General features: G+C 45.7%; 1 protein-coding gene across 1 annotated transcript in view; it reads right to left on the reverse strand.

The window, feature by feature from the left end:
* The window catches only part of GRK3 (G protein-coupled receptor kinase 3), a 441,692-nt gene that overhangs the window by 256,324 nt on the left and 159,216 nt on the right, over positions 1-26,152 (reverse strand). The window contains exon 3 of the mRNA XM_030219404.1: positions 23,585-23,658. Coding sequence (XP_030075264.1) covers positions 23,585-23,658 — 74 coding nt within the window. The remainder of the gene's footprint in view (positions 1-23,584; positions 23,659-26,152) is intronic.

Here is a 26,152-nt window from a genome sequence, read left to right on the forward strand (position 1 = left end):
AAGAGATGCTGGACCTGGGAGGAGGGAGGAAAGGGAAGGAAAAGGAGAATAGATGCTGGGCCTAGAGAGAGGGAAGGAAAAGAGAGGAGATGCTGGACCTGGGAGAGAGGGGAGGGAAGGAAAAGGAGAAGAGATGCTGGACCTGGGAGGAGAGAGGGGAGGGAAGGAAAAGGAGAAGAGATGCTAGACCTGGTCCAGGAGGAAAGGAAGGGAGAAAGAGAGATGCTGGACCTGTAGGGGAGGACAGAAAGGGAGAAGGAGAAATGCTTGACCTAGTGGGAGGGGAATGGAAGAGAGAAGGAGACATGTTGGACCTGGTGGGAGGGAGTACACAAGTACATAATTACATAAGTATTACCATACTGGGATAAACCAAAGGTCCATCAAGCCCAGCATCCTGTTTCCAACTGTGGCTAATCCAGGTCACAAATACCTGGCAAGATCCCAAAAAAGTACAAAACATTTTATACTGCTTATCCCAGAAATAGAGGATTTTCCCCAAGTCCATTTAATAATGGTCTATGGACTTTTCGTTTAAGAAGCCGTCCAAACTTTTTTAAACTCCGCTAAGATAACCGCCTTTACCACATTCTCTGGTAATTAATTCCAGACTTGAATTACACGTTGAGTAAAGAGAGACGGAGAGATGTTGCAATTGGTGAGACAGGAAGTGAAGGGAAAAGAGAAGAGCTGCTAGGCCTTGGTGGGGGAGAGGGAATGGAAAGGAGGAGAAATGCTGGCACTGGTGGGGGGAAGGAGGGTAAAGGAGGCGATATGCTGGCATGGGTGGGAGGAGGAAGGAGAAGGAGGGGATATGATAGCACTGGGGACGAGGAGGGAGGAAGAGATATGCTGGAACTAATATAGGAGGCAGAAGGAGAGGGAGAGACTGGTGATATATGCCTAGTAAGGGGTTCATTCGAGAGAGACACAGATTGATAGGGATTGATGAAATTGACACACATGAGGTGTACTTTCAAAACACTTAGACTTATAAAGTTGCATAGTAACCTGTAGAACTTTGTAAGTAAGTGCTTTGAAAATGAGCCACGTAGAGGGGCATAATCGAATGCGAACACCCATCTCCATGGGCGTCTATGTCCGAAAATGGGTATGTGAAGAGGCAGGACAGACCGTATTATCGAAAAAGATGGCCGTCCATCTTTCGTTTCGAAAATACGGTTTGGATGGACCAAATGCCATGGATTTGGTCCCTTCTGAGATGGGTGTTTTTTTTTTTTTTGCGATAATGGAAACTAAAAACACCCAGCTCAGAAACGTCCCAATCCAAGCCATTTGGTCGTGGGAGGGACAAATGTACAACACTACCATAGCTCTTAAGGGTGAAGGGGGCAACTACATGTGGGTACAGTGGGTTTTAGAGGCCTCCCATTTACCACCACAAGTGTTACGGGTGGGGGGGATGGGCCTGGGTCTGCCTGCCTGACATGCACTGCAGTACCCACTAAGAGTACTCCAGGGACAGGACTTGTTGCTGGTGTATAATCTTGGCACAGCAGTTCACACCTGAAGACTAATCTAGCTGAAAACGTCCTTTATTTGAATAAGCACCTTTACTCACAGTTAACTGCAGATCAGAGGTTGTGCCCCACTGGCAACGAGTCTCGCTGGTACTAAGATTAGCAGTAGGTCCGAGCTGGCAGAATGGTGTACAATGCCCTCTTTCAGCAACATTCAAGTTAATAACTAAGGTCTCTAACGTGGCTAATACATGAAAGGGATCTAAAACTGTCTTACAAAAATGGCCAGTTCCTCATGGACTACCTGAAACAAAACAGGGCACACTCTGACCCAATAAGCAGAGGGAAAAGCACCATGGGAGTAGAGCCTACCAACTACCAACATCGTGAGCATTTAACACAAGCTAGTGGAATCACGGAGCCCAATACCCTACACCCACCACAATGCATTGCTGATGTGACTCTGCAGTGCCCTTAACAGAAAAGGTGTCACACTCACCTGAGAGCCACATCAGAACCAGGGAAAGGCTGTCAGAGGATAGAACACATTCTGCTGTCATGGAGATGGGTACGGCATTTGAGGCTGGCATAGAAGCTGGCAAAAAAAAAAAATTTAAGTTGTTTTTTGAGGGTGGGAGGGTGTTAGTGACCACTGGGGGAGTCAGGGGAGGTCATCCCTGATTCCCTCCGGTGGTCAACTGGTCAGTTGGGGCACTTCTTTGGGACTTGGACCTGAAAAAAAAGGGTCCAAATAAAGCGGACCAAATTCTCGTCAAAAACGCCCTTCTTGTTTTGATTATCAGCTAAAGAAACCCATCTCTCCTCGGCCGATAACCACGCCCCAGTCCCGCCTCCGACACGCCCCCGTGATCTTTGTTCGTCTCCGTGACAAACTGCAGTTGAGGACGCCCAAAATCGGGTTTCGATTATACCGATTTGGGCGCCCACAGGAAACAGACGCCCATCTCCCAATTTGGGTCGAAATATGGGCGTCTTTAACTTTCGATTATGAGGCGGATAGTGCCATGGACCAACATGGGAAGATGTTAGTCAATTCTCTTTCAGCAGTGTGGACACAATTTAAAAACTAGTGAAGACCTCTGCTATAGATCTATAAGGAAATATCTACAGCAAATTAAAAATGAAGTATTAGTAAATTTGTATCTTTTTCATAAAACAACAGTGATACTCAAGTTTAGCATAATAGCAATGTCCTGATTCTACAATGTGCCACAGATCAGAAGCTTTCTTAGTCTTCAAATCAAATCCATTGAAGTTCCCATCAACGTGTCTATTATAGAACAGTAAAATTAGCAGTCTAACTCTAGGCATTATGCTTAGAAAATGAGTCAAGTAGTTTTTAAAGCAAATGCTTGCACTAATTTACCATTAGCAAAATCCTATGTGTGAGCAAAATCCAAATAAATAATAATAATAATAATACAAGGAAAGCTAAACAGTAAGTTCTACATATTCAAAGCCAATTTTCCTTTCCAGTGCTTAGAGGACCTCATGCAAACAGAGAAGCTTTTTCTCCATGGAAACTTATTTTGAAAACTATGCAATGAACATCTCCCATGGGCTGATGCTCAAAGCCTAATGCTGGCGCTAGAGATGATTAGCACCGGACTAGCACAGGTACTACTACTACTACTACTTAGCATTTGTATAGCGCTGCCAGGGTTACGCAGCGCTGTACAAGTTTAACATGGGGAAGGACAATCCCTGCTCAAGAGAGCTTACAATCTAAAGGTTTACAAACTATGTAGTCAGTGTAGGGAACATGAATGGGGAAGGTGGTTAGGCGCCAAAAGCAAAGGAGAAGAGATGGGCTTACAATCTGGACATTTTTCTGCGATAATGAAACAGGTGTTAGTGAGCACAGCCTGTGCAAGCCTCTAGGCACTGGCAGTGAGAGACAAATGTATGTGAGTCAGAGCAAACCCAAAAGTGAAAAAAATATATATTTGAAAAGCTTATATTTAAAGGTGCAGAAGAACAGTGCTGATGTGTTCTTTGCTTCCGGGTTTGCCTGGCCCATGCGTACAAGAGCTGTGCTTATCATAAAACTCTTGTGCACATGCACCAGGCATGTTTCTCCCCCTTGCGTTCAGTCAAATAGTGCGCATATCATTTGCATGTTTTTTACAGTTGATCATTGGGGAGCTATTTTTCAGCGTTGCTCCCGTGATATTGATCAGGCACTGTTCCAGACAGCCCCAAGTTCTGAGCATCAGCCCACCTGTGCAGTGAAAGAAGCAAATTCAGTTTATAACCTTATCTCCTAAAAAAGAAAGAAAAACAAGAGGAACTCCTGTGTTCCTAAGATACTACTGAATCTCAATAACTCTGGTCTAGGCTGTACTGATAAAGAGTTGCTAGGTAACCAGTGGATTTCCCTAATAGAGCCTGTTACCTGTCTTTATCAACTACTGTAGCTCCAGCAGTGTTTTCAAATTTATTATCAAATATTCCATGTTATGTCAGTATATCAATGGGACATAATAAATAGTGATTGCTGTAGCACAAAATGCAGGCATTGTTCGAAGTTTGCAATAAACAAAGCCAGTGTGAACAAAGTAAGGGAAGCAAATGTGGTCTGGGAAGAAGCATTCATTTAATAGTTGGTTTAAACTGATCATATATCAGCAGATAATGGAGGATTTCCCAAATAACATCAAGGTGTTTGAAGATGAAAATGTTCACTATGGAGCTATTTTCAAAAGAGAAAAACGTCTCAAAAGCAGCACAAAAAGCTAGATGGATGTTTTTCTTGGCAAAACATCTAAATCGCAATTATTGAAAAGGTAGAATTGGGATTTTTTTTTTTGCTGAGTTCGTCTAAATAGCAAGGGGGCGTGTTGGAGGCAGGACTTGGGCAGGCTTACAATCTGGACATTTTTCTGCGATAATGAAACAGAAAAAAAGATCCAGGGGAGAAAAGAAGTATGTTTTTATCTAGACTTGTTTTAGTCATGATTAAGTCAAAAAAAGATGTTCTAACTGACCAGCTGACACTGAAAGGATGAAGGAATGACCCTTCCTTAATCTCCCAGTGGTCACTGACCCCTTTCCACCATTCTTGATTTCAAAGATAAATTACATATTACTAACAATACTTCTGCAAGTTCATTTTTCAATTGTATCAATATTCTGGGATGAATACCATCTGGTCCAGGAGATTTGCTACTGTTCAATTTGTCAAGTTAAGCGATTACATCCACCAGATTTCATTTAGATTCTCTGACTCGTCAGCTTTGAATACCATTTCTGGCACTGGTATCTCTCCCTAATCGTCCTTGGTGAAGACTGAAACAAAGAATTCATTTAATCTCTCCGCTATGGCTTTGTCTTCCCTTAGTGCCCATTTTACCCCTCGGTCATCTAGCGGTCCCCAATTGATTCGTTTGCCGGCTTCTTGATTTTAATATATCTAAAAAAATATTACTATGTGTTTTTGCCTCCAACGCAATCTTTTTTTCAAAGTCCCTCTTTGCCTTCCTTATCAGTGCTTCCTTCCTCCTTTTTTAATAGATGGAATATATTTGGCCTGGGCTTCCAGGATGGCATTTTTGAACAGCATCCACGCCTGATGTAATTTTTTGACCTTCGCAGCTGCTCCTCAGGTTTTATTTTCACCATTGTTCTCATTTTATCATAATCTCATTTTTGAAAGTTAAATACTAACATATTGGATTTCTTGTATGTACTTACCCCAAAGCCGATATCAAATCTGATCATATTATGATCACTGTTATCAAGCGGCCCCACCACCATTCCCTCCTGCACCAGATCATACGCTCCACTAAGGACTAGGTCTAGAATTTTTCCTCTTCTTGTTGGCTCCTGTACCAGCTGCTCCATAAAGCAGTCCTTGATTTCATCAAGGAATTTTACCTCCTTAGCATGCCCATTTACCCAGTCAATATTGGGGTAATTGAAATCACCCATTATTATTGTTGCCCAATTTGCTAGCCTCCCTAATTTCTGATTCTACATCTGTCTGTTCATCCTGGCTACGTGTATGTTAGTACACTCCTATCACTATCCTTTTCCCCTTAACACATGGAATTTCAATCCATAGGAATTCCCAAGAAGTGTTTTGTTTCCTGCAGAATTTTCAATCTATTTGATTCAAGGCCCTCTTTAACATACAATGCTACCCCTCCACCAATTTGATCCACCCTACGATATAATTTGTACCCTGGTATGATAGTGTCCCACTGGTTATCCTCCTTTCACCAGGTCTCAGAGATGACTTATATATAATTTTTCATTTAGTGCAATATATTCTAACTCCCCCATCTTATTTCTTAGGCTTCTGGCATTGACATATAGACATTTCAAACTATGTTTGTTGTTCTTATTTAAATCTTGCTCAGCAGTTGACAGTGTTAATTTGCAATCTTTTGTCTGCTTTTTATTTAAAGACATCTGGTCTATTATGGTCTCTATTGCAAACTTGCTGACCTGGTCTATTATGGTCTCTATTGCAACCTCGCTATCAGGATACCCTATCTTCCCTGTTTTGGTGATATCTTTGAAAGATACCTTATTCCGAACCATGAATTTCTGAACCACTGTCTGCCTTCTCCCATGTTCTAGTTTAAAAGCTGTTCTATCTCCTTTTTAAATGCCGATGCCAGCAGCCTGGTCCTATCCTGGTTAAGGTAGCGCCCATCCTTCCGGAATAGGTTCTCCCTTCCCCAGAATGTTGCCTAGTTCCTTACAAATCTAAGACCCTCCTCCCTGCACTATCACCTCATTTACACATTGAGAATCCGGAGCTCTGCCCGTCTCATGAGCCCTGCGTGTGGAACAGGTAGAACTTCAGAAAATGCTACTCTAGAGGTTCTGGATTTGAGCTTTCTACCTAATATCCTAAATTTGGCTTCCAGAACCTCTCTCCCACATTTTCCTATGTCACTGATACCCACATGTACCAAGACAGCCAGCTCCTCCACATCACTATCTAAAATCCTATCTAGGTGACAAGTGAGATCCTCCACCTTTGCACCAGGCAGGCAAGTGACCAGGCAATCCTCATATCCACCAGCCACCCAGCTATCTACATGCCTAATAATCGAATCACCAAATACAACAGCTGTCCTAACCCTTGCCTTATAGGCAGTAGCTTCTAGAGACACATCCTCGGTGCGAGAGGATATTGCATCCCCTGGTGGGTAGGTCCTGGCTACAGGATTACTTCCAGCTTCACCAGGGTGATGCTCTCCTTTTAGAATACCTCCCTCCTCCAAGGCAGCACAGGGGCTGCCAGACTGGAGGTGGGACTTCTCTACAATGTCCCAGTAGGCCTCCTCTATATACCTTTCGGTCTCCCTCAGCTCCTCCGCTAGTCTAGCCTCAAGAGAATAGACTCGTTCTCTGAGAGCTAGGAGCTCTTTGCATCAAGCACACACATATGACCTCTCACCAACTAGGAGATAATCATACTCAATGCAAAAGACTGGATAGCACCCCTCTCACTGCTGGACTGTATTATAGAGGTAGACTCAAACCCTCTGTATGTCGAGCAGGGCTCCTATGAACTCCAATTGCAGGACAGGGTGGAGCCGGGTTGGTATAGTTTAAAACAAACCCTAGTAGCTCAAGTACCCGAATAGTCATCCGCATGGAATCCTGCACACCCTCCTCCGATGTGCTCTTCACCAGCCAATCATCGAGATACAAGAACACATGAATTCCCAATCTGCATAGCGATGCAGCAAAACAGCTAGACACTTGATGAAGACCCTGGGAGCTGATGCAAGGTCAAAAGGTAACACATGGTACTGAAAGTGATGTGTTCCCAGTCGAAATTGAAAATATTTCTGGTGGGCTGGAAGTATCGGAATGTGGGTATATGCATCCTTTAAGTCCAGAAAGCATTGCCACTCATTTTTCTGAATCATTGTGAGAAGGGTGCACAGGGAAATCATCCTGAACTTTTCTTGGACTAGGAATTTGTTCAGGGCCCTTAGGTCTAGGATGGAACGCATCCCCCCTGCACAAGGAAGTACCTGGAATAGAATCCCTGCCCTTCTTCCCCTGGTGGAATGGGTTCGACCTCATGGGCCTTGAGAAGGGCAGAGAGTTCCTCTGTAAGTACCTGCCTGTGCTGAGAGCTGAATGAATGAGTTCTCAGTGGGGCAATCTGGAGGTTTGAGATGCCAATTGAGGGCAAATCCGAGACGGACTATTTGAATAACCTACCAGTCAGAGATTACAGAAGGCCACCTTTGGTGAAAACATTTTAGCCTCCCTCCAACCGGTAAGTCATCTAGGACAAACACTTTTACTGCGGCTATGCTCTGTTGGAGCCAGTCAAAAGCTCGTCCCTTGCTTTGCCGGGGGAGCAGCAGGGCCCTTAGGCTGAGTAGGCAGGTGAGCTGAAGAGTTGTACCTATGCCTAGGATAGTAATAGGAACTCCTCCTTGGCTTGCCAAAAGTCCTCCTAGCTGAGGAGGCTGATGTAGAAGGCGCCCGGTGGGAGACAGAAGAGATAGTATCAGTAAATTTTTTTTATTTGGTCAGCGACCTCTTCAACTTTTTCTCCAAAAAGGTTGTCCCCCAGCACGGGGCATCCACCAACTTCTGCTGAACAGAATGTTCCAAGTCAGAAATATGCAGCCATGACAGTCTGTTCATTGCAATACTTTGAGCAGAGATCCTGGATGCTACATCAAAAGTGTCATAAGTGCTGCAGGCCAAGAACTTTCAACATGCCTTCTGCTGACTGGGGAAAAGGCTCAGCCTGTGCGGAGGGAGTGTATCAACCAAGTCTGACAGCTGGCGCACCGCACCGAGTTTTGCAAGTAAACACTCATGAAGAGCTGGTAGGATTGCATACAGGAAATGAGCATTGAAGCCTGCTACATGTTCCTCCCTAAAGAATCCAGGGTTTTGGCTTCTCTACCTGGGGGCACCAAGGCATAGTCCCTGGAACTCCTGGCTCTTGAAAGCGGATTCACCACCATGGAATTGTGAGGCAACTGAGGCCTATCAAAACCAAGCACACTGTGGAGCCGATACTGGGTGTCAATCTTCTTTGGCATGACAGGGACCGACAGAGGGACTCCCAGGTCCTGACGAAGACTTCTTTGAGTACCTCATGGAGAGATGCAGTCACAGCCTACTTAGGAGGAGATGTGTAGTCCAGGACCTTGAGCATCTTGGCCCTAATGTCATCCTCCACTTCCAAGGGAAATGGAATGGCATCAGCCATTTCCTTTCCAAAGATGGAAATGAAAGGCTCTCCGGAGGACACTTTTTCCTTTCAGGTGGAGGGGAGGGTTCAGAGGGAATCACATAAGACTCATCCAAGGAAAAGTACCTGGGACCCTCCTCTGAATCCAAGGGCTCCTCTTCGGTGTAAGACAGTATCTCCTGATGGGGTTGTCAAGACCAAACCTGCCTCAGTGTCGAGGAACCATGTCCTCGAGAGCGGCATCGAGAAGTCGACTCCCATGTTGACTCCAGCGAAGCTTCCTCCACCAACGTTGAGGGAGTGCCGGCTTGTGTGGCAGTCAACAATGGGACCACAAATAGCGTCAGCATCAGAGGCTCCACCAAAGGCTAATGTCCAAGAGGAGCCGCAACTGAAGGCAGGGTAGGTGCAAGCACCTCCAATGCTCATGCACACCGTTGCATAAGGCCATCCAACAGCTCAGGGAGCAAGACCCGGATGCACTCATCAAGGGCTGACACCAGGAAAAGCTGGGGTGCCGGCTGAGGCACAGGTTGCAGAAATGCTGGGGTCGATGCGGGAGCTGGATCTTGCCTGCTAGGAAACAGGCGTATCGGTACCTCCTGTATGGAAGGGGAGCAGTCCTCTCAGTGCCGATGGTTCTCGGGTGCCGAATCCTTCGACACCCCAGAGTTCACAGAACCATGTGTCGAGGGTAACCAATGACGATGCTTCTTGGCCGTCGCCCAAAGCATTTCACAAAGGCTCCTCAGTGCCAACGAGGATGATGTCGAACCCTTACATTACCTCAGGGTTGGGTTTGATAATAGACGGTCACGGGACCCTGCACAGGGGGAGGCCTCAAGGAGGCAGCTAGAGACCCATTCGATGCTTCACTGCTCCCAGTGTCTACGGGTCTAGTAGCAGCCATGCTAACCGACGCTCCCGATGCTAGTGCGATGCTCGACGTAGATGCCGTCTCCAACCTCAATGCCGATGTCAACGTCAAGGAACCGGACTTGGCTGCAAAAATCTTCTTTCATTGAGCCTCTCTGGAAAGCTGGGCCCTCTTCTTCATACGAAGACAGAGAACACCAGTTTGCAGGGTTATTGTTGGGCCCAAGACACTGCAGACAACAAGAATGGATGTCTTTCCCAGAGATTGTCAGATTGCACCAGGTACAGCGCTTGAAACCACTGTGAAAAATCCCGGCCGAAGTCAGGGCCTAAAAGTGGCCTGATGTTGATAGTAAAAACAAATAAAACTTAAAACCGGGCAAAAAAGTTCTAAGAAATTAAAAGGAAGGAAAATGAAAGTTCCAAAAACAGGAACACAATTTAGAAATGAGAACATAGTCAGAAGGCACAAAAATAGCTCTCTAAGACCGAGCAAATGAGATGGTAAGAAAAAGCACCTTCTCCTCAGGTGGAAAAAGAAGAACTAAGGAGTCCACATTCATATGATGGGCGGGAAGGCACTCGCACATGCACAGCTTGCACTCCTCAAAGCTTATTTAGCTTTGGTAAATGCCAGATTGGGCGATGTGGATCAGCGTCACCCACTTGTGAGAATATAGAAGTCTGCATGTCCCTGGAGAACGATCATAATCATAGTGTGCCAATCTTGCCTGAGTTTCAGCAAAGTCATCTCTATGAGAGGAATGGGAAGATACGCATACAGAAGATCCTGTCCACAATGCAGGAGAAAGGCATCTGACACTAGTCTGCTGTGTGACCCGAGGAAGCAGAACTGAGGGACCTTGCTGTTGAGATGAGTGGCGAAAACATCCACTGAGGGGGCGGTGCCCCACTCTCGGAAGATCTTCCGGGCTACGCCCTTGTTAAGAGACCACTTGTGCGGTTGTAATATCCTGCTCAATCTCTCCACCAGGCAGTTGCTCTTGCCAGGAAGGTAAGTGGCACTAAGGTCCATCCCATGAAGAAGAGCCTACTGCTACATGCCTACTGCTTCCTCACACAAGGGGTAGGATCCCATACATTCCTGCTTGTTGACACAGAACACTGCAACCTGGTTGTAAGTCTGAATGTGGACAATTTGGTTCTGGAGTCAATCTCTGAAAGCTTTTAGAGAGTTCCAAATAGCCCGGAGCTCAAGGAGAATGATGTGGAACTGGACCTCCTGTGTGGACCACTGGCACTGAGTGTGAAGCCCATCCACATGGCCGCTCAATGACAGGTGCACTGGAATCACTTCCACGGAGGGGAGCGGTCCTCCCAATGCTGCACTTCTCGGGTATCGGACAGTCTGATGCCTCAGTGCTCATAGCACCATGTGTCAAAGAAGACAGATGCTTAATCTTCTTTGGCTTCCCCCAATGCAAAGAACTTCAGTCCCCTGGTGCCAATGAGGATGACGCTGAACCTGAGCAGTGTCAGTGCCCAGTGTCGAGACAAGCGGAAACCCACTTGATGGCGGTGCACTCCCAGTGGATGTCGATGTAGGAGAAGCCATGGAGGTCGATGCCACCAATGCTAAATACGATGGTCCAGCCTTCAAACAGCCAAATAAATGCTCCATTTGAGCCAATTACACACTCTGGGTTCCCAACTGCATATGAAACAGAGATCACAAACACAGGGGGTCATGATTTGGCCCAAGGCATCCGATGCAGTTCTGCAGGTCCATACAGAAATCACTTGCCTATACTTGGCACACTGCTGGAAGCCACTGGGGGACTTCTTGAACATCAAAAAAGAATATTGGCTAAATTAAACTCTTCAATCTTGAGCTACAAGAGAAAGAAGTGTTCAAATTCAGGACAGGGCTGCAGCCTAACTGCGCAGCCATTCACGAAAAGAATGGAAACTTAAAATGCAGAAAAAGAACTAAAAAGAGTAACAGGAAAGTAACTGAAGAGGGAAAAAGAGAAAACGCCCACATGGGACGGCACTCACTGAAATCAAGAGCACAGCTTGAGGAAGAGAACACAAAGTGTGTACTTCCAGCGCTGCGAAAAAAAAAAAACAAAGGCTGGAGGACGTGCACTCCCACATCGGGCGAGAAGGCACCAGCGCATGCGCGGTGGGACGCAGCTAGAAAGTCCTACACTGTAAGCTAGTTAGCGTCCGCACCAGGCTCCGTCAGGATAATGTCACCCAAATGTGAGACCTGCTTGTCCTCGGAAAACTCGTTCATTTCAGTACAAATTTGTGAGTCCTCCTGGAATACAGAAATACCTACTGTAATTAAATATATAAATGACCTGCAAGCCTGAGGGCTATTGTAATGGTGGGCCTTTAGGTACAGTAGGTTTTCCATGTTCCTGGAGGGTTCACCATATAATAAGAAGGGAAATACCTACTGTATCTGAGATGTAATGTGCCTTGAGCTAACAATGAAAAGTATACCATGCTGAGTCAGACAAAGATTCATCAAATCCAGCAATTTGTCTTTGGCAGTGGCCAATCTGTATCATTAGAAAGTACCCAGCAGATTCCAATGACTGCATCAATTTAGATCCCAATGACTACATCAGTTTCTTGCATCTCCCTCTCAGTGGAGTGGAGGAATAGCCTAATGGTTAAAGCAGTGCGCTGTGAACCAAGGAAGTTCAGTTCAAATCCCACTGCAGCTCCTTGTCATCTTGGGCAAGTCATTTAGCACCTCTTATCAAGCCGCACAGCAATGCCAGCATTACTGCACCAGCAGCTGCTAGCACGGCTTCATAAAAGAGGCCCTTAACCCTCCATTGACTCAGGTACAAACTTAGGGGTCTTTTTACTAAGCTGTGGTAAAAAAATGGACTTAGCCCATCCTAACACAGAACTTTCCCACATGCTAAATGCATTTTTACCATGGTGGGAAAATAAGGCATTTTACATTTTTTAATTTGCAGGTTGAGCACAGAAACTCAAAATAATTAAAGTGGGAGCACTTACCACTAAGGGAGCACTAAGGGCTTCTGTGTCAACCCCACATTAACCAGTTAGTGTGCACTAATGTGAACACACTAGCTGGTTAGCACTTCCACACCTATTCCCTGTCCATGCCACACCCTCTCCCAAAAAACAATTAAAAAAAATAAACAGCACACAATTAGTAAACACAAACAGGGATATTACCAAAGGATATTTTAGTGCATCCTGTAGTAAGCCTTTTTTTTGGCTCACTAAGCCACATTAGGGCTTAACACAACTTAATAAAAGGTGTAAGCCTTCTGAGGAAAGGTACATTTATTATACCTGAATGTAAATCACCTTTATTTACAACCAATACAGGCTTACGCTCTATAACAGGAAGTACCAGTGGGCTACCGCAGCAGCCCGGCGGTACTTCCCACGAATATTCAGCACTTAACTGAGTAGGGTAACCACATAAATCACAGTCGTATCTTTGGGCCCCTTTTACTAAGGCACACTAGCAGATTTAGCGTGCGCTAATGATTAGCATGCACTAAATGCTAAGATGCCCATAAGAATACAATGGGTGTCTTAGCATTTAGTTCAAACTCACTTTCAGCGTGCGTTAAATCCTCTAGCATGCCTTAATAAAAGGGGCCCTTTACGCTAAACCACAGCCACTTAAGTTCTGACTATCAATATATCCAGTTATGTGTTAGCTGGCTCCACATCAACCAGATATTCAATGCCGAAGCTCAGACATGGCCCAGCACTGATTATCTAGGAATAATGATGGCAGCAGTCAGCAGAACGCTCACCACCACCGGCTGAATATCCAATGAAGTAAATTATTAAATGGGACAGCCACAGTTATCTCCCTCACAAAACTGGTGAAAAAGAGCACCTCTAAAGAAGATTTTCATCTCTCTTAAGGAAGTGAGAGTTCAGAAGGGATTCCTTATGAATCCTCCTCCTAGGAAAAATGTGGATCCTCATCTGAGTCCCAAGAACAGTCCCAATCAGACTCCACCTCATACTGAGGATCAGGGATTCAGTCTGCTCTGGCCTCGACCTAATGGAACAATGTCCACGCTTTAAAGAGCGTCGAGGTGCAGTCCTTCCCTCAGTCTTTGGGAAAGCTTCCTCCCCAATGATTCCAACACCTTGTAATGAGTTGGTGTCAAGGATCTAGGAGCCAGAATCAATGGAGCCTCAGAGAGGGCCCTGTTTACTAAGCCGTGCTACAGGCATGCAAACTTTTAGCGCACGCTAAAAATTAGGAATATAATGGATGTCTCTATCATTAGCGCACGCTAAAATGTTAGCATGCCTACAGCACGGCTTAGTAAACAGGGCTGTTAGTGTGATGGTGAGTGCATAAAGACATAAGAATAATTTAGTCAGATATCAGTATGCAGATTTTCAGTCAAGCTATGCTCTACAGCTTGAAAGTTCAATATGCCAGCATAATTTTATATGGATAAATTATCTGAATAAATTTATTCTTGTTATTTCTGCATTCAGATAACAGAAGAACATTGCTACTTTCCTTATAACTTCTAACCCACCCCTTTCCTACCCCTAATTCCTCCCTACCAAAAGGTTATGTTGATGTCCATGCCAGGAAATTTAAAAAAATAATAATTAATTTAAATTTAAATTTAAAAAAAAACCCTACATAGTCAGTAACCAGAACTGACTGCATAGGTTATTCTGAAAATTTGCCCTTATGTATCAACATCATGAAAGGTCTGGTAAAATAACACAGCATTGCACTATTTTAGCATGTGAAAATTTGTAATACTGAATTATTGTATGTTGGTGCAAACCATAATTTTATTTTTCCCTTGGCTGCAGCTGGGAATTTTATGTGTTTCAGGCTGCAACAACACAAAGATAGTGAGGGGCATTTTCAAAAGGTCGTCCAAGTATGACTTAGGATGCCCTCGTGAAGTCAGCCAAAATCAGGTAGGTATAACCGAAAAATAGTATGGACGTCCTTAGACATTCCATTATCGCAGTTCGAAACGCCCAAATCAGGGACGCCCAAAGTACAGCAAAAAGGAAGCCCATCATCCAGAACCGCCAAAGGACGCCCCCAACACACTCTTGCCATAGTCCTTCGGCGGTTTTACGAGAAAGATGTCCTTATGCTGCAAGAAACATGTCTTTGTTACTATATTTTGCACATTAATATTCTTTATATTTCCCATACCTGGATGTCCGCAACTACATGCACTGTACTTGCGGAACATGTGGTTGGACCACATGAACTTAATCTTATCTTAACATCACTATGTATTTGTTTACACTGGAGTCTGCAAACGCATCTCCAGTACTATGTAAGCCACATTGAGCCTGCAAATAGGTGGGAAAATGTGGGATACAAATGTAACAAATAAATAAATATGTGCACATGCACATTCATTAATAGAATCTATGTACTACAAAGGAAAAGCATTCCCACATCAATACAATACTGCACACAAAAGGTACTCTCTGTCCTCATGTCCACCACAATGACATTTATTTATTTATTTATTGCATTTGTATCCCACATTTTCCCACCTTTTTGCGGGTTCAGTGTGGCTTACAATATGATATAAATGATGGAAATACAATTTGTTACAACTTGGTTATGGATTACATTGTGTAGAGTTAAGCGAGACAGTCGAAGTAACGTTAAGGACTATAACGATGGAACATAGACATTGAAACATTGGAAGGGGACAATGGGAGGCTTAAAGGACAATATTAAGGCATCAAGATATATGGTATACATATTTCTCTGAGTGGAGGTATGAGTGATGTGAGATTATGGGGATGAGATTGCAGAAGTGGATGTATTTATTTATTTTTGTTACATTTGTACCCCGCGCTTTCCCACTCATGGCAGGCTCAATGCGGCTTACATGGGGCAATGGAGGGTTAAGTGACTTGCCCAGAGTCACAAGGAGCTGCCTGTGCCTGAAGTGGGAATCGAACTCAGTTCCTCAGTTCCCCAGGACCAAAATCCACCACCCTAACCACTAGGCCACTCCTCCACTCATGTATGATGCATTAGTGAACAGTGAGTGTGGATTTTATGTGTTTTGGCTCTTTCCGTAGATTTTTTCAAAAAGATGGGTCTTCAATAATTTGCGGAAGGAAGCTTGTACCAATGTAATGGCCCCCCCCCCCCCCCCCTCCCCAATCAGTGCTGTGTGTCTCTCCTATTTGATTTCCAAATGAATTTGTGTGCTGAAGGCAAGAAGGGGCATCACATGACTCCTGCTGTACAAACTTGATATCTAGCAGAAGATTTGACATTCGGAGGGACCTAGAGTCCCTCCGGCGGAGGTTCTGCTGAATCAAGTGGGAGAGCCCTGACATGATCAGGGCAGTGAGACGGAGCCTTAGGGCTCGACATAAGTATTATAAACAGGACACCTGTACTCATATGTAAATGTATTTATTTAATAATACAAATGTGTACAATATCAGTTCCATGTGGCTAATAGGCAACTAGTAAGTCATAACACCTCTGTCCCAGATCAAGGCCTGAGGTTGCAGCTACCCTCCCATGAGTGTGGCTGCAACTTCCAACTAACCTCCTCTGAGATTAATGAGATGACATGCCTCACTTCTGTATCCCCCTTTCTGGGGTGGATACTGTTTCATGATATTCCTGCCTCAGGTCCTACTCTTAGTGGATGTCATTGCCTCATATTAAAGTTATGTGCATTCCCCCCCCCCCCCCCCCCCCCCCCTCCCAAAAAAAAAACAGGTCAGCCAACCATAGTCACAAATCATAATGCAAACGTGCTGCTGACCAATGAGTGTGGTCTGCCAACATATCCTGTGTACTCTGTGTCAGACCAGCTTCCAGGGTTCCCTGTCATGTCATCTCATGCATCTCACACCCCATGGGTATAGCCAAGGGCTCACCACACCTTTCCCCATCCCCCGCCTCAGGCCAGCCAGCTCCTGCACTATGCAAGCCATGTTGGATGTGCTGATCTCAAAGACAATCCTTTCACATACACAGGACAGCAGCAGCAGGAGGAGGAGGCCACAGCATTAGTGGAACAGGAGGAGAAGGCCGAGGAGTTGGAGGCTGAGGAGGAAGAGGAGGAGGAGGCCAAGGTGGACCAATGGGCAGATATGCCTCCTCTGGAGGGGAAGGAGGACCCACCAGCCCCACCAACACCACCAGCTCCAGAAAACACTGCCGCAGTACTGCAACTCCTGCAGCAACTGGTTGCTGTAGTCAACCAGTTGCTGCAGGAGGTGGCAGCACTGCAGCACTCTGTCAAGGTCTGTCAGCAGACTCATAGCCGTCTGATGATGCTTATAATAGAGCTAAAAAGAAGCCACTTGGAGGGACAGGAGAGGGGAAAATGAAGTTGGGGGGCGGGGGGGAGGGAGTTTGTAAATAGTTTGTAGAAATACAATTTTACACTTTTTGCACCAACCAGGGTCTGTGTGTGTACTTTGTGCACTACATATGTGGTATTATCAAATGCTGGGGTTGATGTGAGAGGAGTCAGCAATCTGGGTTGCAGACAGGTGAACTGTGACAGAGAAACTTTGGTACATATATGATAAGTGTGGCCATACAGAAGGCCACCTGTTCCTTCCAAACTGCATGGCTGTATGGTAAGGGAGGGGAAGGCTGGGTGGGCATTTCTGTTGAGGAACAGAAATGCCCATCCAGCCTCTCCCCCCTTACCATAAAGCCCTACAGCACAGAGTTGTGTAAATAAAGCTAAGATACTTACCTGTAGCAGGTATTCTCTGAGGACAGCAGGCTGATTGTTCTCACATGTGGGTCGACGTCCGTGGCGGCCCAGGAATCGGCAAAAAACTTTGCAAGCAAATTAAAATCAAAGTCTTTCGGGATAGTTCTGTTGCGCGGGTAGCGTGAACGACTTCCCACCCGCCGCGAGCGTGCCTCTTCAGTTTAATCAAAAACCATATAAACAAGAAAACAACAACTCCAAAGGGGAGGAGGGCGGGTTTGTGAGAACAATCAGCACTGCCTGCTCAAAACGACTGTCGCGTCGGGTATCCTGCTGAAGACAGTAGTGAGATATGAATGTGGTTACTGATGACCACGTTACAGCCTTGCAAATCTCGCCAATGGAGGCCGACATTAAGTGGGCCACTGATGCAGCCATGGCTCTAACATTATGAGCCGTGACATGACACACCTCGACACATACCTCAACACACCCACACTCCAATCCTTTCCCCATATCTCTTACTAATGTCCATGCAATTATGTCATCTCTGTTATACTTGTTCCATACTTTGTGTTATACTTTGTTCCATACTTTGTATTATCTCTGTGATACTTTGTATCACACTTTGTAAGCCGCACTGAACTTGCTATCGAGCGGGAAAGAGTGGGATATAAATGCCACAAATAAATAAATAAATGACCCTGTAGAGTCAGCCCAGCTTGGGCATACGTGAAGGAAATACAATCTGCTAGCCAATTGGAGATAGTGCACTTTCCGATGGTGACTCCCCTCCTGTTGGGATTGAAAGACACAAACAACTGGGTGGACTGTCTGAAGGGCTGTGTCCGCTCCACGTAAAAGGCCAATGCTCTCTTGCAGTCCAAGGTATGCAAACTGCTTTCGCCAGAGCGGGTTTGAGGACGGGGAAAAACGTTGGCAAGACAATTGACTGGTTCAGATGGACCTCCGAAACCACCTTAGGCAGGAACTTAGGGTGCGTGCAGAGGACTACTCTATTATGATGGAATTTGATATAAGGTGCATGCACTACCAAGGCCTGAAGCTCACTGATCCTATGAGTGAAGTAACAGCCACTAAGAAAATGACCTTCCAGGTCAAGTACTTCAGATGGCAGGAATTCAGTGGCTCAAAAGGAGCTTTCATCAGCTGCGTGAGTACGACGTTAAGATCCCATGACACTGGTGAAGGTTTAACTGAGGGCTTTGACAAAAGCAAACCTCTCATTAAGCGAACAACTAAAGGCTGTCCAGAGATAGGCTTACCTTCTACACGGCGATGATAAGCACTAATCGCACTAAGGTGAACTCTTAAAGTTGGTCTTGAGACCAGACTCTGACAAGTGTAGAAGGTATTCAAGCAGGGTCTGTGTAGGACAAGAAAGAGGATCTAGGGCCTTGCTGTCACACCAGACGGCAAACCTCCTCCATTTGAAAGAGTAACACTTCTTGGTGGAATCTTTTCTGGAAGCAAGCAAGACTCGAGATACACCCTCTGAAAGACCCAAGGAGGAGAAATTGTAAGCTCTCAACATCCAGGCCGTGAGAGCCAGAGACTGGAGGTTGGGATGTAGAAGTGACCCCTCGTTCTGGGCGATGAGGGTTGGAAAACATTCCAATCTCCACGGTTCCTCGGAGGACAACTCCAGAAGAAGAGGGAACCAAATCTGACGTGGCCAGAAAGGAGCTATCAGAATCATGGTTCCGCAGTCTTATTTGAGTTTCAGCAAAGTCTTCCCTATCAGAGGTATGGGAGGATATGCATGCGGAAGGCCTGCTCTCCAATGAAGGAGAAAGGCATCTGACGCTAGTCTGTCGTGGGCCTGAAGCCTGGAACAGAACTGAGGGACCTTGTGATTGATCTGAGTGGCAAAAAGATCCACTGAGGAGGTGCCCCATGCTCAGAAGATCTTGCGGACTACACCCATGTGCAGTGACCACTCATGAGGTTGCATTACCCTGCTCAGTCTGTCGGCCAGACTGTTGTTTATGCCTGCCAGATAAGTGACTTGGAGAAACGTGCCATGACGGCGTGCCCAAAGCCACATCTAGACAGCTTCCTGACACAGAGGGCGAGATCCGGTGCCCCCCTGCTTGTTGGTGTAATACATGACAACCTGATTGTCTGTCTGAATCAATATGACTTGGTTGGACGGCCGGTCTCTGAAAGCCTTTAGAACGTTCCAGATCGCTCGCAATTTCAGAAGGTTGATCTGAAGACCTTTTTCCTTAAAGGACCAAGCTCCCTGAGTGTGAATTCCATCTACATGAGCTCCCCACTCCAGGAGGGATGCATCCATCGTCAGCACTTTTTATGCCTGAGGAATTTGGAATGGACATCCCAAGGTCAAATAGGATTGAATCGTCCACCACTGCAAGGAATTCCAAAACTCGGTGGACAGTTGGATCACATCATCTAGACTTCCCACAGCTTGATCCACTAGGGTCCACTGAACTGATCTCATGTGTAGGTGTGCCATGGGAGTCACATGAACTGTGGATGCCATATGCCCCAGAAGTCTCAACATCTGCCGAGATGTGATCTGTTGAGACGCTCAAACCATGGACACTAGGGACAGGAGGTTGTCTGGCCTCGCCTCAGGAAGATAAGCTCAAGCTGTCTTTGTGTTCAACAGTGCTCCAATGAATTCCAATTTTTGAACTGGAGTGAGATGGGACTTTTAACAATTGATCACGAACCTCAGTAGTTCTAGCATCTGAATAGTCATTCGCATGGACAGTAGAGCGCCTGCCTCTGAGGTGCTCTTCACCAGCCAATCGTCGAGATAAGGGAACACATGCACTCCCAGTCTGCGTAGCGATGCTGCAACTACAGCCAGGTACTTTGCGAACACCCCGGGCACAGACGCCAGACCAAAGGACAGTACAACGTACTGAAAGTGCTGTGTTCCTAGCCGAAATCGAAGATACCTCCTGTGAGCTGGAAGTATTGAGATGTGTGTGTAAGCATCCTTTAAGTCCAGAGAGCATAGCCAATCGTTCTCTTGAATCACGGGAAGAAGGGTGCCCAGGGAAACCATCCTGAACTTTTCTCGAACCAGATATTTGTTTAGGCCCCATAGGTTTAGGATGGAACGCATCCCCCCTGTTCTTTTTTGCAAAAGGAAATACCTGGAATAGAATCCCAGCCCTTCTTCCCCTGGTGGAACGGGTTCGACCGCACTGACCTTTAGAAGGGCGGAGAGTTCCTCTGCAAGTATCTGCCTGTGCTGGGAGCTGTAAGAATGAGCTCCTGGTGGGCAATTTGGAGGTTTGTATTCTAGATTGAGGGTGTATCCTAACCGGACTATTTGAAGAACCCACCGTTCAGAGGTTATGAGAGGCCACCTTTGGTGAAAAAACATCAACCTGCCCCCTACCGGCAAGTCGTCCAGTACGGACACTTTTAGAGAGGCTATGCTGAACTGGAGTCTGTCAAAAGCCAGTCCCTTGCTTTTACTGGAGAGCAGAGTGGGCCTTAGACGCACGCTGTTGATAAGAACGAGCGTGCTGGGGCTGAGCCTGGGCAGGCTGCTGAGAAGCAGGAGTGTACCTACGCCTAGAGTAGGAATAGGGAACACTTCTCTTCCCTCCAAAATACCTGCTAGAAAAGGAGGCTGTAGCAGAAGGCACCCGGTGGGAGAGAGAATCCATAGCATCATTATGCTTCTTGATCTGATCAACAAGATCCTCTACTTTTTCACCAAAACGATTATCCCCCCCTGGCAAGAAACATCCGCCATTCGCTGCTGGACAGAATGATTCAGGTCAGAGACACGCAGCCATGAGAGTATGCACATCACTTTACCTTGAGCAGCGATCCTGGATGCTACATCAAAAGTGTCAAATGTACCCCTGGCCAGGAATTTTCGACACGTCCTTTGCTGCCTGACCACCTGGCGAAAAGGCTCAGCCAGCTCCGTACAGTTGCTGTATCGAGTCCCGCAAGTGTACGCTCATGAAGAGCTGGGTAAGACTGGATCTTGGTGGCAAGCATAGCGGCCTGATGCGTCTTTCTCCCAAAAGAGTCAAGAGTCCTAGCTTCTCTGCCAGGGGCCACCGAAGCAGAGTCTCTAGTACTCCTAGCTCTCTTGAGAGCGGAATCCACCACCATGGAATTGTAGGGTAATTGGGACCTCACCAATCCAGGTTCACCATGGTATTGAGACTCAGCTTTCTTGGGAACCACAGGGCCAGACAGAGGGGCCGACCAGTTTCACACAAGGACTTCCTTTAGTACCTTATGCAGAGGGACTGTCACAGCCTCTTTAGGTGGAGAAGAATAATCCAGGACCTCGAGCATCTCAGTCCTGGGCTCATCCTCAACCTCCACAGGGAAGGGAATAGCCGAAGAAATTTCCCGGACAAAGGAGGAAAAAGAGAGACTCTCGGGTGGAGATAGTCTTCTTTCCAGCGGAGGGGAAAGGTCAGAGGGAATCCCAAAGGACTCATCAGAAGAGAAGTACCTGGGATCTTCCTCTGATTCCCACGAGCGCTATTGCTCAGTTTCGGATGCAACCTATGTCAAGGTACTCCGACACTGGACCTGCCTCGACGCTGAGGAACGATGTCCTCTGTGGCGATGTTGAGAAGTCGACGCCCGATGCGACTGCGGCGAAGCTCCCTCCACCGATGTCGATGGGGAGTCAACCTGGGTGGCAGACAACGCTGATGATGCAGGCAGCACCACTGTCGAAGACCTCACCACAGGAGAAGAGCCAGACACCGCTGCAGCAGATGGTACAGAAGGCGCAAGCACCCCCAACACCGAAGCTGATTGTCGCAGTAAGCCTTCCAGAAGTTCTGGAAACAAGATGCTCGTTGAGAGCCGCCACTGGAGAAGGCTGCGGGACCGATGGAACAGGCGGTGTCAGAATACGTGGAGGCTTGGGAGCAGGTACCGGGCTGCCAGACGACCGATGCATCGGCACCTCCTGTATCGAGGGGGAGCGGTCCTCTCAGCGCTGACGCTTCTCGGGTGCTGACTCTCTCCACGCCCTGGAGCTCCCGGTACCGTGCATAAAGGTAGAATGATAACGGTGCTTCTTAGCCTTCGCTCGACGCCAGTCATCAAGACTCCTCGGTACCGATAAGGAGGACGTGGAATCCTCACGTCTCCTCGGGGCCAGGTCTGAAGAAGGTCAGTCCCGGGGGGCCTGCATAACAGGAGGCCTCGAGACAGGTGGAGACCCACTCGACGCCTCACTGCTCCCAGCACGAGTTGGCCTCTCAGCAGCCATTACCTCTCTCCTCGACGTCGATGTGCCTGTCGATGTCGAAGCCGCCGACCTCGGTACCGATGTCAATGTCGACGTCGAAGGACCGGACCAGGCCCCAAAAAGCTTCTCTCGTTGGGCCTCTTGAGACCGTTTCTTCATACGAAGACACAGACTACAAGCGGCTGGGCTATTGTCGGGCCCAAGGCACTGGATACACTAAGCGTGGATATCTGTACCTGAGATGGTCCGGTTGCACCGAGTACAACGTTTGAAGCCGCTGGGTGTCTTTGATTACATGGAAGAAAAAACGGCTTTGGCGAAATCGATTGTGCCAAGAAAGAAAAAACACAAAAAAGGGAAAAAAGCCGGCCGCGTCAAAAAAGAAAGGAAACTTTAACAGGGAAAAAAGGAAAAGAAAATACAGGAAACTAAGCTATAAATAGTTTTTTTTTTTTTTAACAAATCAAAAAAGAAAAGAAGCCGAACTTGAAACAGAGAAGTTCTTCCTGGGCCTGAGAGGAGTGATTAGAAAAATAAACCGCACCTCACGGCGGAGAAAAAAGAACTGGAGAGGCACACTCGCGCAGCGGGCAGGAAGTCGTTCGCGCTACCCGCGCAATGGAACTCTCTCAAAAGACTTGAGTTTTATTTTGCTTTCAAAATTTTTTGCCGATTCCTGGCCTGCCGCGGACGTTGACCCACATGTGAGAACAAGCAGCCTGCTTGTCCTCGGAGAAATATCCGGTATACCTGAATGTAACATGTAACTCACCTTGAGCTACTACACAAAAAGGTGCAGCTAAATCCAAATATATAATAGAGAAAGAGAAATATATACATATTTTTATATTAAATATAAAATCACACATACATATATATATATATATATATATATATATATATATGTGTGTGTGTGTGTGTGTATACTGTATATACTTAAAGATAGATAGATAGATAGATAGATAGATATAATATTTAAAAACATTACAATTGAGAAACAAAACATAAATCCAACCAAAATACACAATCAAGTTTTTAAAAAAACAACATAATAAATGAACATTTCATACTAAAAAGCTATACAAGAAAACATTACCTCTTCATAAAACTTAAGTTGTGGTACACCTTCATCTATTTCATTCATACAAAAATCTTTAAATAGCAGAAACCCTAAAAAAGATAAAATGAAAAAAAATAAGAACATTAAGATAGAATATAACCAATTCAATCTCTCTATTTTCTAAAGCCTAATTGTATATATTTATTCATGTGTACAAATGGCAAAATTTAAATACAATTCCTGAGATCTAAACCAATCTATATTCAGGCATTAACTCCTAGATTCTATATATGGTGCTGAGTTTTTGTCGTTGAAATTTACACGCATTATTTAGCTTACAAGTCGATTAACTGTAATTATTTGAGATTAACAATCAATTATTGAAGTTAATTGGCAATAATTGAAATTTGCACGTGCCATCTCCCCACATCCTATTCTATAACCCCACGTGCCTAAACCTCCTAGAGTGCAACGCAAAAGGGGAGTGGCCAGGGGAGTGGAGGGGCGTTCCTAAAAATTGTGGATGGGGTTATAAAATAGTCCCACTTCTGCACTAAAATACACAGAGTTGGGTGCCAGCACTTACACCAGCTTTCAGCTGGAATAAATACTGACGCCCAACTTTTGGCACAGAAATGGACTTTTAACTGCAATTCTATAAACAGTGCTCAACCCACAGCACAATTTATAGAATGCTGCTCCACACCGATTTTTTTTCTGGCACTGAAATTTTGGCACAACAGAAATAGGGTGGAGAGGGCCCAATATCAAGAGATCAGTCACCACACACAAGGGTAAGATGCTCCAAAAAACTTTAATCAGGACCCAACAGCCTTCCTCAGGGGTCAATCAATTGGGATTCAGCAATACATCAACTGAAGGAGCATTTAATAATCAATTAGTAATGATCACAAAAACTCGACCTCAATGTAAGTCATCTTTTGCAATACAGAAAAAGGCATGAACTAAATCCATTTATACAATACCACCCCCCCCCCCCCCAACTGTCTGCAAGGATGTCACTAGTCACCAACAAAGCAAACATTTTTGGAGTGCAACATTTCTAAGGAAACATTTTGGCCAGCTTTGTTGTTTCCTGGAAATATCCACCAAATCACAAAAAAACTACAATATTCAAACAGATGCCTGAATGTTCAGTTCAAATAAATTCACAGATATGATCTGAGGAGGCACATGTGATCTCCTCGTAGAAAGATGCAAAAGGCAATTCTACACATTAGCGCCTAAAAATATGCACCAATTGTAAAGCTTAAGATCTAGAATAATAGCACGTATGTACATGACAGGCACCACTAACTGGAAATTACACGTGTAACCCTGGTCTTACCCGGTATTAGCTCCAGACCCAGGCCACAAACCACAGTCTCCGCTCACGTATAGGCCACTCGTACCCCGCACTTCTTTCCATTATTCATACAATCGAGCTGGGGTAGGTAATGGTCCAAAATAGTGCTCTGGGGATTTGTGAGACACTTTTTCAGTTCAGGGTTCCACTCCACTCTCAAGTCCAGGAACCACACAAAACTTCAGAAGGCTTAATAAGAAACGTCAACCTTTTATTGTAACTTCTGCAACTGGCATACTCTTACTTCAGTGATCCTTATAAGTACATAAGTACATAAGTAGTGCCATACTGGGAAAGACCAAAGGTCCATCTAGCCCAGCATCCTGTCACCGACAGTGGCCAATCCAGGTCAAGGGCACCTGGCACGCTCCCCAAACGTAAAAACATTCCAGACAAGTTATACCTAAAAATGCGGAATTTTTCCAAGTCCATTTAATAGCGGTCTATGGACTTGTCCTTTAGGAATCTATCTAACCCCTTTTTAAACTCCGTCAAGCTAGCCGCCCGTACCACGTTCTCCGGCAACGAATTCCAGAGTCTAATTACACGTTGGGTGAAGAAAAATTTTCTCCGATTCGTTTTAAATTTACCACACTGTAGCTTCAACTCATGCCCTCTAGTCCTAGTATTTTTGGATAGCGTGAACAGTCGCTTCACATCCACCCGATCCATTCCACTCATTATTTTATACACTTCTATCATATCTCCCCTCAGCCGTCTCTTCTCCAAGCTGAAAAGCCCTAGCCTTCTCAGCCTCTCTTCGTAGGAAAGTCGTCCCATCCCCACTATCATTTTCGTCGCCCTTCGCTGTACCTTTTCCAATTCTACTATATCTTTTTTGAGATACGGAGACCAGTACTGAACACAATACTCCAGGTGCGGTCGCACCATGGAGCGATACAACGGCATTATAACATCCGCACACCTGGACTCCATACCCTTCCTAATAACACCCAACATTCTATTCGCTTTCCTAGCCGCAGCAGCACACTGAGCAGAAGGTTTCAGCGTATCATCGACGACGACACCCAGATCCCTTTCTTGATCCGTAACTCCTAACGCGGAACCTTGCAAGACGTAGCTATAATTCGGGTTCCTCTTACCCACATGCATCACTTTGCACTTGTCAACATTGAACTTCATCTGCCACTTGCACGCCCATTCTCCCAGTCTCGCAAGGTCCTCCTGTAATCGTTCACATTCCTCCTGCGACTTGACGACCCTGAATAATTTTGTGT

This window comes from Microcaecilia unicolor, chromosome 11, assembly GCF_901765095.1.
Source record: "Microcaecilia unicolor chromosome 11, aMicUni1.1, whole genome shotgun sequence".
Lineage (NCBI taxonomy): Eukaryota > Metazoa > Chordata > Amphibia > Gymnophiona > Siphonopidae > Microcaecilia > Microcaecilia unicolor.